Raw genomic sequence first — 13203 nt, forward strand, 5'->3', positions numbered from 1 at the left:
AGAATTTAAATCATAATTAAATTAGGATTCTAATTAATAGCGTTGAATATCATTAAGTAAAAAACGTTTGGCAGAAGAGAAAGAGAGAGATTGATATCTGGAAATTTCAAAATTCTCCACTGATGTCGTTTTAATTGAAATTTAATGCAGAAAAACATTAATGAGTGAATTTTCTCACCTTTCTTAACGTCTCGATTATTCACATTCCAATTAGTTTAAAATACATTTTTTAACGCGTGTGTATAGATGTATATAAAGGATGATATCAAACTATGTTTTGCGACAATAGATGATTTGAATAATGTAGCAAAAAGGAAGCTTTTTGCTACATTATTCAAATCATCTATTGTATCATTATATCAATCTCTAGATCTAACGCCATTCAGCTTACACATATTGTGTTTTGGTAAGTTGAATAAGATTTAATGATCATTTAATTGGTGTTGGATATTTAGATTGCTATCTCGGCGATATCGAAGATTTTTTTCTATTTAATCTATTAATTAAAGAGTATGGCACTGGATGAATGTTTATAAGCACAGGTGTAGAGAATCATCTCGGTTGGGAGAAATATAGGATTGTCCCAGCTGGAATTTTTCTACTTATAAGGAAAAATTTTTATTATAACTTTAAATTATTTTCAGTTTTAAGCGATTAATATATATTTTTATTTTTCTTTATAAAGAGGAAATTTTTCCAATATGAAATCAAGCTTCATATTGAGCGCATTTTCCAAGTTGCTGATTTATATTTGATTCCAAATATCAGGACAAATGTAACAGAATTCTCAACATGGACTACCAAGCCTGGATAATAACATAACAATACCTTTCTTTTCTAACGTCAGTCATCGAATTTCATGAGATTTAAGTCAACTAGGAAAGAGGTGTTCGGTTGAATGGTTTGGGCGACAAGATTGCACTTTATTTCGCAAGATCTGGAGACTACTTGTAAAGTCGTCTGTAAACGTACTGTAGATTCACGACTGAATGGCGTCAATATAAGCTTAACTCTGGACAACTAACTCTATCTCCATCCGTTTTTTGGTCAGAGTTACACAAGTCGTAATCTGTTTTTTTCAATAGTTCAGTATGATGGATTTTTAAAATTCTTCTAAAATTCGGCATACAAAAACAGAATCTGCGCCTCTTCTCAGGCTTATCTAAATAAATTCCACTATGATTCTAAACACCCTTTTTTTATCATCTTCAGTTGGGAGTTTACGCCAAATTGTGATAAGTAATCAGTATTTAAGTATGTATTTAGCTAAGTTATATTTTAAGAGCCTATAAAGCCTATATATATTTTTTTCTAATGCGTAAGGCTTAAGCCGAGATTGTAGACTACTGATAAGGCCAATGAAAATTTTATTGCTTTCTATTGGTTACCGTCTGTTCAGTAGTCTTCTCAGCTTAACTGATTACATTCGATTTTCTAATATGATAGGCCTGTAGTAAGCAACTTTTACGAACTTTTATACGCATCAGTTTGGAGGAATGACCGGTAGAACTAATTTAAAATAAGTTTTTTAAGCGACTTTTATCATTTTTCGGCTCGTTGATAGCTCGATAATGTCAGAAATTTCGCATGTACTCTTAAAGTAAGGATACAAATGTGCAATGTCTTATAAAATACTCAAGCTGCAATTTAGTTATTGTGGCCTATTTTCAATAATGGTGATTTTATATAAAAATATTTATACGGAATAAGAACGCAAATACAACTATTTATATTTAAAACAATGAAAAAATTACTTTAATAAGGATTTTTATGCTAACAGTCACTCTAGAAAAATTCAAATCCTGAGAACAGTGTAATGAATTACTCAACCAAGATAAGTTCAAACACTCGGGTTTTTGTATGGGAGTTTTATTTGTGAGACTGAATAACAAAAGCATCCTTTCTAAACTAAAGAAAGGCGAAAAGTTGAGGCCTTTGTAAGGAATGTACAGGATCTTAAATACTTCAATAAGAACGGCAACTAACAAGGCACCCTTAATCCGTTTGATTTCTACGGAACCATACCGAGAAGCGACGATTTATATGATGGTTAGAGAACTTGAACGTTAACAAGAGAAGCGAAATACCAAGCCACAGCTATAAATAAACAAATAGGCAGTTGTTTACCCCAACTAAATCAATAAAGAGGAAACGATAGAAATAACCTATTCGCTTCGGATATCCAAACAATACTCACTAGAACATTAGCAGTTGCAGAAAATCTAGGCAAAATAACCGTATGCACTTCGCTTGAGACTTTCTCCTCGGCGTTAGAGCTGCATTCCGAGGGCCAGAAGCTCAGTCACTGAAGCCATCTGACGCGTCTGTGTTCGTCTGCTACATATTTAGTAGCATAGTTGAAGGGAAATAGATGGAAATGGCGAGTGTAGCAGAATGACGGATGAGTCCGCCAAATCAGTAGACTTCATTGTCAAGAAAACTGGTCTTATGCTTCTTAGCGGAGATGTAAACCCATCTCAAAGGCAGATGCTTCATTAGCACTATAATAAATGAAGGCGTATGACACCGTTCATAACCTAAACCCACGAACTCCATGTTCGTTCCTCTTAAAATTTATTTTATTTTAAAGTTCCTGTATTTTATCTAAACTTAAACTTAACAATGTCATCTGTAAACGGAAAACTTTCACTCTAAATTTACAAAAGCCACTTTTGTTAACAATGAACAATTATTCGACTAAATTAATCTCTAGCTTCAAAAACTACGACTCCATCTAAATCATCGATGAATTTATAAATATTCTAAACTTATATATATTTATTTAATTTTAGGATTAGTTTCTTAAGCTATAAAAAAAATAATAATTTATATATTTAAAATCTTATCTCGTCTACGTGCCGAAGATTTTTATCTGTTTCTAAGAAATACTAATTCCCTGTTGTATCACTATAAATTGTAAACGAACATCCTTATAATGCCGACAATGTTCGAGTGCTTTTACAGGTTTAAAATTTTAAAAAAATATATAATTACTTTACGATTGAACTAATTCAGAACGTTGAACACACAGCGCATTACTAAATCTGTCTTTTTTAACGTATAAAATCATTCAGTTTATTCGAGAAAACTGCTTTATGATTTAATAATGAGTTATCCAAAAATATTCATCTCCAATTCATTGGGCTTATAGCCTGTTTGTAAAATGAACATGTTTAATTCATTATGCTATCTGCATCAGTATTTCTCCAAGTGGGATGAAGTGAAGGCCTCGAAGGTCGCAAATAGCCATGATAATTTTATGTGCCCATCAGTTTTTCAACGGTTTTTGATACAAATTCTAATACGATTCTATATTATTATATTTTTATGTTAGACGGAGTTAAGTAACAGTTTTTGGAATTTCTAGATGATCGAAAACGAACTTTCTAGATATAAATTATGACGAAATGTAGTGGGATTAATAAGAAATATAAGCTTCGTAGGGAAGACATGTGATGAAGGTCCTTAAGCCAACATTGGAGTAATATATTTTATTAACTACTAGGCTGATCCAGCTATGGTTAGGGCCCAAACGGGAGTGTGTGCCTTGGCATTTTGTATTATAATAAGTTTACATGTGTAAACCATAGTGTACATTATTATAAATTAGTTCTTAGAAGAGGTTACGGTCATAAAGAAGACATCAAACATTAAATAATATGGTTTGAAAATTACAAGTAGGCTACATGAGGAAGAAAGGAAGAGGCCGCTTATCACTCGTTTTTGCACCTGCTACACATGGACCACCTGTCGGCCATGTGAGAGGTCGCTGGGATCGGACCCCTGCCAGGCCGTGACCCTAAAATTACAGCACTGACCCCTATTTCTGCATTTCCCTTTACAAAACACACGACGTCCGTAAAACTCGTTTTGTACTAAAACATCCTGTTCCTCGTAGTTCTGTATCCTGACACTAGGGGGCATTTAATTTAATTGACTCCCCTCAGAAAAATTTTCCTCATATTTTCGTTTTAATTGTTTTCGTCACGAGTTTGAATAGGGACATTATCCTCGTTACGAAAAAAACAAGCAAATATTCCTATAATGTTTTGTATTACACCTTAACGGATTTACTTCGAAATTTGTAATAAATACATTTTAAAAAAATGGGATCTACGGGTCAATAACGTATGAATACAATTCCACGCAGAAAATTATCATAAAACTATTAAAACTTGAATTTAGGCTATAAAACAGGATTTCTCATATTATTATTTAACGTAACGTCTGTTACGATCAAGGTTTAATAAACTGTTGGGCAATTTTCAGTTAAAATTGATTATTTTTGCTTCTTATTCCAAGAAAGTTTAACATAGATAACAATTTATCTTTTAACCTTTCCTACAGTATAATATTGATTAAATTCTTTTTAAAAATAAGAAAAATGAGCTTAATTATAGTTTACCATAAATTATCTTCGATTATTAATTTTAAAGAGTCGATTTCAAACATTACAAATCATTAAGACATTCGTAGAATTTAAATTAGAAGGGTATTTATTGAACGAAAGACGAAAATTGAATAAATTTCTTACCGCGTAATCTTGAAATTTTGCAGAAATCGGAGACGCTTCGTTTCCCCCGTTCGAAATTCTCCGTCGAGACTATAAAAAGAAGTAGAAAAATAAGTTTATAATAAGCTTATTAACGCTATTTAGTAAACTATAAAATTAAAGTTATATAAAGAACCTATATACAGACGTTAAAAAGTAATTTTACGTATATTCGGCTAGGTCCATCAAAAATTTGGTGGAGAAAAAGACGAAAAAATCACAATATAAAGAGAAGTAAATTTTTTATTTGTATGAAAGTGAAAATTCTCTTCTTCCATGCATCTTGCTCCTATCGGCAATATATTGAGCACCCAATACAACGAATGAAAGATCAACTTCACAACTTGGAAACCATTTTAAATTCTAAACAGCAAGGGAATTCTTTTCGATTTAAATTTTAAATGGCCTCTCAATAGAAATAAACGTAACTCCCATATGCGTTCTACACATCGTCGTACACAAAAAGGAGAACTATTTTACATACAACTATCACATACACCTATATTCTTTTTTTCTATATAAACATGCATATATTTCCAATATTCAAAGCTACACCATATTTATTATTATTCCAGTAAATTTAATTGAAACGCTTTTTCCTGTATTTTATTGCTTACTTATGCAAACAAAACATTTAATTTTGCTGCTGTTATGATTTATTTACTTCCTTTAAAATCATTACCACTTTTTTGACTTAGCCTTTACGATACCAAAACACACATCTCTCTTACTGTAAACTAATCTAAATAATTCCAACTGTTATAATGTAAGACAGATATACTATTTCTATAAGTTTCTCCGTGGAAAATGTTTTATTATAAGTGATCTGTAATAGAGTCGAAAGGTTGTAAAAATTATTTTTGAGATAAATATAATTTTTCGCTTATTATATAGGACATTAGAAAGGGGGGATATTGAAGAATAGCAGGTTCTGCCATGAAAATCTCCTCCAATCAGTTCAATTGTCTGTTTATGACGTCACTGGGTGAGAAATAGAATCATTCTCCTTTTTTTTCCTCGGTGCTTCTCCTTCCACTCTAGTTAGTACCATTCTCGAGTGTGTAATGTAATTTCCTGTAGCTTGGCACTCCACAACGATGGAGTGTTTTATTCTAGGCGTCATTAATTTCTTACAAACACTAACATCTCTGTTATTCATCAAATTGCCTTTTTTTGCCACGTTTCCTTGCAAAAAAAAATTTCCACTACTGTGCATATTTGTTTACAATTTTAAAAGTAAATCCTTTACGGAATTCCTATCCATAATTTGTATATTAAAAAAAAAATGTAAAAAAAGCTCTCTGTAAATCGCTAGAGAATATCACCCTGGATGGTCAATTTAATAAAATAATAAAGAAAAAATTAGCAGAATTTTTTAGTTGAAGAAAATAAAAAAACGTATTATGGTTTATATTTTAATATAATAATTGTAATAAAATAGTCACTTTTTTCTTTTTTGTTTTTAAACGAAATTTGCTGTTGGAAGTTGCTATAGTTCCACAATCATACACTAGGTGGCGGAATAGACGTCGTTGATCAGCAGTAAAAGCTCAACGTTATAGCAACTTTGCCAAACACCTGTGGACTTAAAAGTTTGCAAAAATTTTAGTACACCTGTCTCAGGTGTTTCACGATGACAAACTGCAAACGATAATTGGAAAGGTGGTAAACGTCTACTTGTTACTCTTCTTAAATACATATATACATAGATATATTCATACATATATAGATATAAGTATATATAAATACATATATATATGTGAAAGCAAGTGATACCGAAGAGACTTTCCCAAAGGTACCAGGAGGAGGATTTCGAAAGTGAGAAGATAAAACGAAAAGTGAAAATGTAGAGGGACACGTGACGAGCACGTGCAGTACATCACGTGATCATCGAAGGGCTGTCAGCGTTTTGCCTCATAAATCTTTCTTTGGGCGCTCGGAAAGACACTGGGGAGCTATCCTCTCCGATATCTAGGCCGCTTCTATATATAAGGCTCCTATTAAACGTCTGTTACTTTTGGTGAAGATGAAATTGGTAGTCTCATTAATGTTTATTAGATGGATACCGGTGGCTGTAATCCGTGGATTAGGGCGCCTAGCCAACTTAACAGATTGGTACGGGCCTACAGGCTGACTTAATCTCCTACGTCATATCGATTTTTTAAATAGTATAATCGGGATAATTCCAGCGTAGAGGGAATTATCTGTAGCCTGTTTTTAATTAAAATTAATTCCGACATTGGATTCTACATTTTCTTTTGCTTTAGGCGACTTACAAAATTTTCCAATTGAAACAATCTCTTTCTAAATAGAAAACAAGCTTAGGCAGAATGAACAATCGGAACTGAAAAAAATAAATAAAAAAATTATATAGTCTATAGTCTATACGTGGTTAGACCAGCTATCGAGTTACTATTATGCCTTCAGGCTTCGTGTGATAAGGCTATTGCAACGGACATTGTTAAAATATAAAAAAAAAAAATGTTATAAACCGATCATTGTCTTAATAGGCTATGATTTAGACAATTATTAACAATTTTTGTTAATTATCAAGGTCCTGACAATTATCACACGAGAAGCAAAGTGTGTTCCGTCATGTGTTGGGAGTTAGTCTATAAGGGGAAACTTAGGAAGTGTTTTTATAAATTAGTCTACGTTTAATTTTTAGTTAAATTTAATAGAATTTTCTCTATTTTTTATGTTACGGATTAAGTTTCGTGATAAAAATTTGTAGTAGTATTGATTGATAATACAATATTTGTCTTTCACGCAATATGTAGTTTTTTTTTTCTAAATTAGAAAATAAATATCGAGAAGGCAGTTGACAGGTGTCACTAACCGATTCATATTTTTTATTTATTTATTATTTTTTTGTTTTAGTACGTTTCATTGTGTTTATGTATTGCAGCTTCGATGTTGGCCCAGATTTATCGGTAAGCGGTTTTACAAACTGCCGGACAGCTGCAGGGAGCTTGGGTCATCTAGCAGCGGGGCTCCCTGGTCCGACTCGCTGTTAAAAAACGACAAAGCTTTTTCTAGTTCAGTCCCTCTACCACCCTCCTAACATCCGTTTACCACAACTAATTATTGAATATTAATTTCTTCTTTCTGCATTTTATTAACCTTTTCAATAATAAGTACATTTATAGTTACAAAACTGTGCCTTACCCTCTGAATTGGCATCTAAGGTTCGTTCTTATCCAAGTCATCAAAACGGCAAAATTTATTTTCACAGTTCGAAAAAACTAAAAATTTCGAAAACGTGACTAAATCTCTAGATATTTTAATTCAGTTAGCAGAAACCGTCAGCTGATATTTGTAAACACATCCGCCATGTCGAGACAGCCAAAACTTTAAGAGCTGGAGTGAATGTAGTGCTGGGCTAGACCCCAAGCACGTTGTCTACATCAATCTCTGCAGTCTTGTCTCCCGCCTCCCTTCTCCAACTCCGCCTGCACGTGTGGCGGCGGCGCTAGTGTACCGCAGCGGGTCAGCCTCACCACGCGTTCTCTGATTCCATTCCCACATCACTCTCTGCCAATGGAGAAGTCGCACGGAACCACTTTTCTTCTGATAGGTTGGAGTCTACTGTCTGTTATCGTGCGATCAACCAATAGGAAGCTTAGACACAGCCCGATCCATCATAGCAGCGATGGCCGTGGTCTAAAGCGAGGCTGGATCGGCAGCAATGCAGAGCGCATAGGAGCGCCAGTCGTTTTGCAAGTCAGATCGAAGCGGCGCCCATGTCTGCCGCAGCATGGCTACCAGCACGTCCAATCCGTATATCGCCACAACTAGCGTGTCCTCACTGACGAGCGCACACGCTGCAGACATGCAGGTCGCCACCTCGCAGGCCGGCTACGGTCGCGAGCCACTAGAGATGAAGTATGTACCGCCGCAACACCAGGGACCGAACGGCCATGCACTCGGTCCTCATCCGCAATGGGTGAGCATACCTTCGCACACAGATCCCGGGTCCTGGTCATCTGGAATGCCACCGCCAAGTCTCCATTCGCAAGATATCAAACCACCGCCTCATACGGGTGCCGAACTCCATCCCGGTGCCCTTCATCACCGTCCGCCTCAACACATGGCGGCCTCCCACCCCTGGCACCACTCCTCTCTAGCCTCTTCACATATGGGTGGTATGCCACCCCCAGCCAACGGGTCGTCGCCTCTACAGCACCCTGCCTATGGCATGAATGGGATGTTAGCCCATGGAGGGGGACCTCAAATCCATCCTGCCATGAGAGAAGTTCCACCACACGAGCAGGCCCAGCAGCAACATCACCATCATCACCATCAGCACCACCCCCATCATCATCAGCACGATTCAGTGCATCCGAGAGGTCTGGACCCAAGGCACCCCGAAAGTGGTGAAGAAGAAGCACCCAGTTCTGACGATTTGGAACAATTTGCCAAACAATTCAAACAGAGACGGATAAAGCTTGGGTTCACTCAAGCCGATGTAGGACTGGCTCTCGGAACCCTATATGGTAATGTGTTTAGCCAAACTACAATCTGCAGGTTCGAAGCGCTTCAACTCAGCTTCAAAAATATGTGCAAATTGAAACCGTTACTAGCAAAGTGGTTAGAAGAAGCAGATAGCACAACAGGATCGCCAACAAGCATTGACAAGATCGCAGCCCAGGGCAGGAAGAGGAAGAAAAGGACAAGCATCGAGGTGTCTGTGAAAGGGGCCCTAGAAAGTCACTTTCACAAACAGCCGAAGCCATCAGCTCAGGAGATCGCAAATCTAGCGGACAGTCTCCAACTTGAAAAGGAAGTTGTGCGGGTTTGGTTTTGCAACCGACGACAAAAGGAAAAACGCATGACCCCACCGGCCAGCCAGCTACAAGGAAACGGACCGACTCCGGGAAACGGCGGGGAGATGATGTTGGGTCATGGCGGCAGTCCTGGTCACCTGCATGCTCATTCGCACAGTCCTCCAATGTTGCAGTCTCCGCCGCCTCATACCTCTAGCCTGCCCATCCACAGTGTCGGCCAGTCACTTACAGCTCACTGACCATCACTGGACACTTGGACTTTGTGATTGAATGCGTGAATGTGAGTGTGTGACTTTCGGACGCTCACAGACTGCCCTCCCAGGAACTGCCCCGTGCTGGGACGAAGTGTTTTGTGTGTGCACAATCCCCACCTCAAGCCACAAGGTGTACGTTGTACATAGTTTCCAATTGATACAGGTGAGATGTTTATTTGTGCCAATTATTATTTCACCTACTTCTATCGTGTCGCTAGTTGGAGAGCATTCAGACTGCGGACAGTTTTTTCGCCCCAGGCTTTAGGCCTAGCACCAAGAAGCAAGTAAACATGCGGCCGAGGTAGCTAGTCTCAGGCCGGGAGGAAGGTAGGCTTATTTCTACCGCTTAGACGTCGGCATGGGGCGTTCAAATAATCGGGAGGTAAACAATTAGGCTTAGTTTGGTCTAAGCTGGAGCTACGGTCACAGTTCAACTATCAGGGTTCAATGTTAGACATGCCACAAACTAGTGTTAACTATCACTTTGAGGGCCGGGATAATGTAGCTGGAATAGTTGTAGAGATGTAAGCAGCGTGTGTGGGTTACGAGGGACGGTTAGGCCTCATGTACGAGCGGTTAGGCCTAACGACGATAATACGGTATTTTTTATTAATGTCACACATACCGATAAAATACCGGCGGAGCCAGTCTCCGGGGTGCCAAGCAATCCCTCGCTGTAGTCCCAATCCCGACCCCCTCTAAGGAACACCCCAATTTCACTTTGTATATAGATCTCTCTTGTTCTTGTCGGCACTGTGTATAACGTACTTTAGGACTCTCCTTAGAGGGGGTGTGATTTCTTCTTCCCCCGTCAGTAGCCCATCAGTTTAATTTCCCCTCCATTGCCCATCTTGCAGTAGTTGTGTCGTTGCGTCATTTGTACCACGTCTACGTCATTTAAGAACCAACCACAAAAAAAAAATTCGTAGAAACTACACAGTTAGGCTTAACTATCACTACTGTCAGACTGACCGACAGGTTTAGATCTGGTACCTTTGTGTGCTTAGAGTAAACAGAAAATTCACACACGCAGAAAAGAAACGTCGTTAACGTAAATATGAATCAAATAGCCAATCAGTGGTTGAACTATCAAACTAAAAAGTTCAAGCCAGTTAAGTAAACATCAAAGATTTACGTATTGTACAGGTATCTCGAGAACAAGGTGAAGACAGCAACCAAAACTCTGTAAAAAAATTTAAAAAAAAATGATATTCTAATGACTGTAGTTCTGTGCTAACGTTGTATCATATTGCTATAGTGACATTAACACGAAAATAAACAGCAAATTCTTTGCGACTATTACGAAAGTGTCTGTCTTTGTTTTCATCCGCTACACAAACAGAACTCGGTGTCCATACGCCATCTTGTTTTCCATGACCTTAGCAGTCATACCTTGTTTGAAACTGCTTACCCTTAACTCGTACTCGCCGATATGTAGGTAGTGAGGGAGACGGTGGGAACGTTCTGGCCCGAAACACCAACTTCTGCCCTCGACTTGCCTCACTGTTCCTCGGGCAGCATTCCTCGACCCCCTACCGCGTGCCTCCTGCTTGGACAGGTAACAAGCAGGAGTCGTCCGATCTATTGTTGCTTTGCCGGCGTTGGGTTACAGAGTCTGGTCTGCCTTTCAACTGGCACATATACCAGACTGGCTGCAACAACACAGTTGCTTGTCGAGCATGATAGAGTCATCTGCGTCAAAAAATCCAGCTACTTTTTGGTTATTTAATGGACTGTGGTGCTCTGTCACCAAAATTGCTCCTTTTCGTAAACAATACCCTATATATTTCTCGTTGAACACGTCCGCTTTCTATACTCGCTTACCGTCACAGCTTACATTCTTCGTAACCTGTATCGCCTTCACTTTTAATTACTCTTTTATTGACCATCTACTAGCAGTCACGTGCCACAATCTAATCAAACTAAACAACAATAGTTAGCATATTACACATCGACTTAAAACTGCGTGTCTTCCACTTACAGCTTTAATCCTGGCTTCTGCATGCGTTCTATAAACTGTGAAAGGCTAGAAACCTGGGATATAACTTTGTTAAAACTAAGTAAAATTTATTACATTAATTGGTAGAGAAACTCTTGGATAATTATTTTTTGGGAAATTAAAAAACTGTATTCTATAAATTTTCAGAGTGTAAACTAAATTTAGAAAATAGATCCGTCCATAATCATTATTATGTTAATGCATTGCGCCTAATATACAGCTGTTAATAATGCATGGTGTCAAATGCAAAATCTACTGCTGAACTTTTCATTTGCTGATGTCTGAGCTTGGCTTAGACTAAGTTTTTTTCATTATATATTTAGCTATTAAATTTTATATTATTCAACTTATAACTATAAATATTAACTATTTACAGGAGAATGAATCAGTTCATTATTATTTTTATTATTATTATTGACAAATTTTTACAGCTAAAAAAGTTTAATAAGTTTCGAACAGATTCATTCTTCTATAGATTAATTTGGAAAATAGCCTAGTTATCTTATTTAATTAAAGGGGCATTTTACGATCAGCAGAAAGAACAGTTTACAATGACGTTAGCTTTAATCTATAAAAGGCAATGAAGATTTTAGAGATATACCACACACACACACACACACATTCACAACAGAAGAGGGAAAGTTCGACATGATAGTTTAGTTTCCAAAACTTAGGTATTATACAGCTCTCAGGAGAGGAACCGTAGTGAATAATTTTCTATATAGAACCTGCTATTTTACTGTTTACTATCTTTATTACTTTAGACAATATATCGTAAATATTAATACCCATTAGATATTTGTCAACATTGTTTTCTTCATTGCAATTCTCTCGTCTTTAACTGTAGAGATGATGTATAATGAACTGTAAATATTTTGTTGAAATAGCATTTTTTGCCTAGCATATTATGTTACTCTATTATCGAAAATCAATTTTGATTTATCTATAATATAGAAAGTAATCAATACTGACCTCGTTGAAACTATCAGTGTTTTGTTATATAGGTTAGAATGCGCCGAGTTGAGAGATGATTACCGTGTTGTTCTATCATTAACTAATAAAATAAGAGAAAGTTTGTTTTGCTTGTTGAATTATAAAATAGAGTCGAGACATTCTTGTTAATGCTTTTTTTTATTTAAAGAATTACATAAATCTGATACACTGACGAGGTTGTTAGGAGATGAAGATGAAGGCCCGAAGATGGCATTTATCACTCGGTTCTCAATTATTCGCATGGAAAATGTGCGAAAAGGAATTTAAAACGCATAATACCGGAGAGAAAATAAGTAGAATAGGAGAGTTAGAGGGAAAAAAACAGGGATTTAATTAGAATGGAGACTTGAGTGTAGTCGTTCATCAGAGAATAAATATTTCATGGGGCTTTAGGCGAGGTTCTGTTAACCGAAGCTATCCTGCTAGGTAAATAATTAGACTTAATAATAAGATATTTCGGGTCGAAAGTCGCAAGGTTCGCTTTATAAACTCGAATTTCTCGTATTTATTAAATATTTTTTTCCTATTCGATTTTCATTTATTTGTAGCAGATTCGATCGATAACTTCGGATTAGTTTCCGAATCGTTCTCTATTAAATTTTTGCTAAAACAGTTTTA

General features: G+C 36.7%; 1 protein-coding gene and 2 long non-coding RNA genes across 4 annotated transcripts in view; 2 read left to right on the forward strand and 1 right to left on the reverse strand.

The window, feature by feature from the left end:
• Positions 1-8009, reverse strand: part of LOC136979041 (uncharacterized) — a 29914-nt gene extending 21905 nt beyond the window's left edge. For both annotated transcript variants that reach the window (XR_010881324.1, XR_010881325.1), the window contains exons 1-2: positions 7721-8009; positions 4535-4603 (exon numbers count right to left, since the gene is read on the reverse strand). This is a non-coding gene — a long non-coding RNA (uncharacterized lncRNA). The remainder of the gene's footprint in view (positions 1-4534; positions 4604-7720) is intronic.
• LOC136979040 (uncharacterized) overlaps positions 1-13203 on the forward strand; it is a 68648-nt gene that overhangs the window by 7630 nt on the left and 47815 nt on the right. The gene's annotated exons all lie outside the window — the stretch shown is intronic.
• On the forward strand, positions 8165-10900 carry vvl (ventral veins lacking). The gene has a single exon (XM_067274916.1). The coding sequence runs from the start codon at positions 8310-8312 to the stop codon at positions 9576-9578; it is 1269 nt and encodes a 422-aa protein (XP_067131017.1). The 5' UTR covers positions 8165-8309; the 3' UTR covers positions 9579-10900.

This window comes from Centruroides vittatus, unplaced genomic scaffold (genome assembly GCF_030686945.1).
Source record: "Centruroides vittatus isolate TY-2023 unplaced genomic scaffold, ASM3068694v2 contig_575, whole genome shotgun sequence".
Classification (NCBI taxonomy): Eukaryota; Metazoa; Arthropoda; class Arachnida; order Scorpiones; family Buthidae; genus Centruroides; species Centruroides vittatus.

Excerpts from the sequence above, each read along its gene's own strand:
- vvl (XM_067274916.1), top strand. The coding sequence starts at position 8,310 with ATGGCTACCAGCACGTCCAATCCGTATATCGCCACAACTAGCGTGTCC.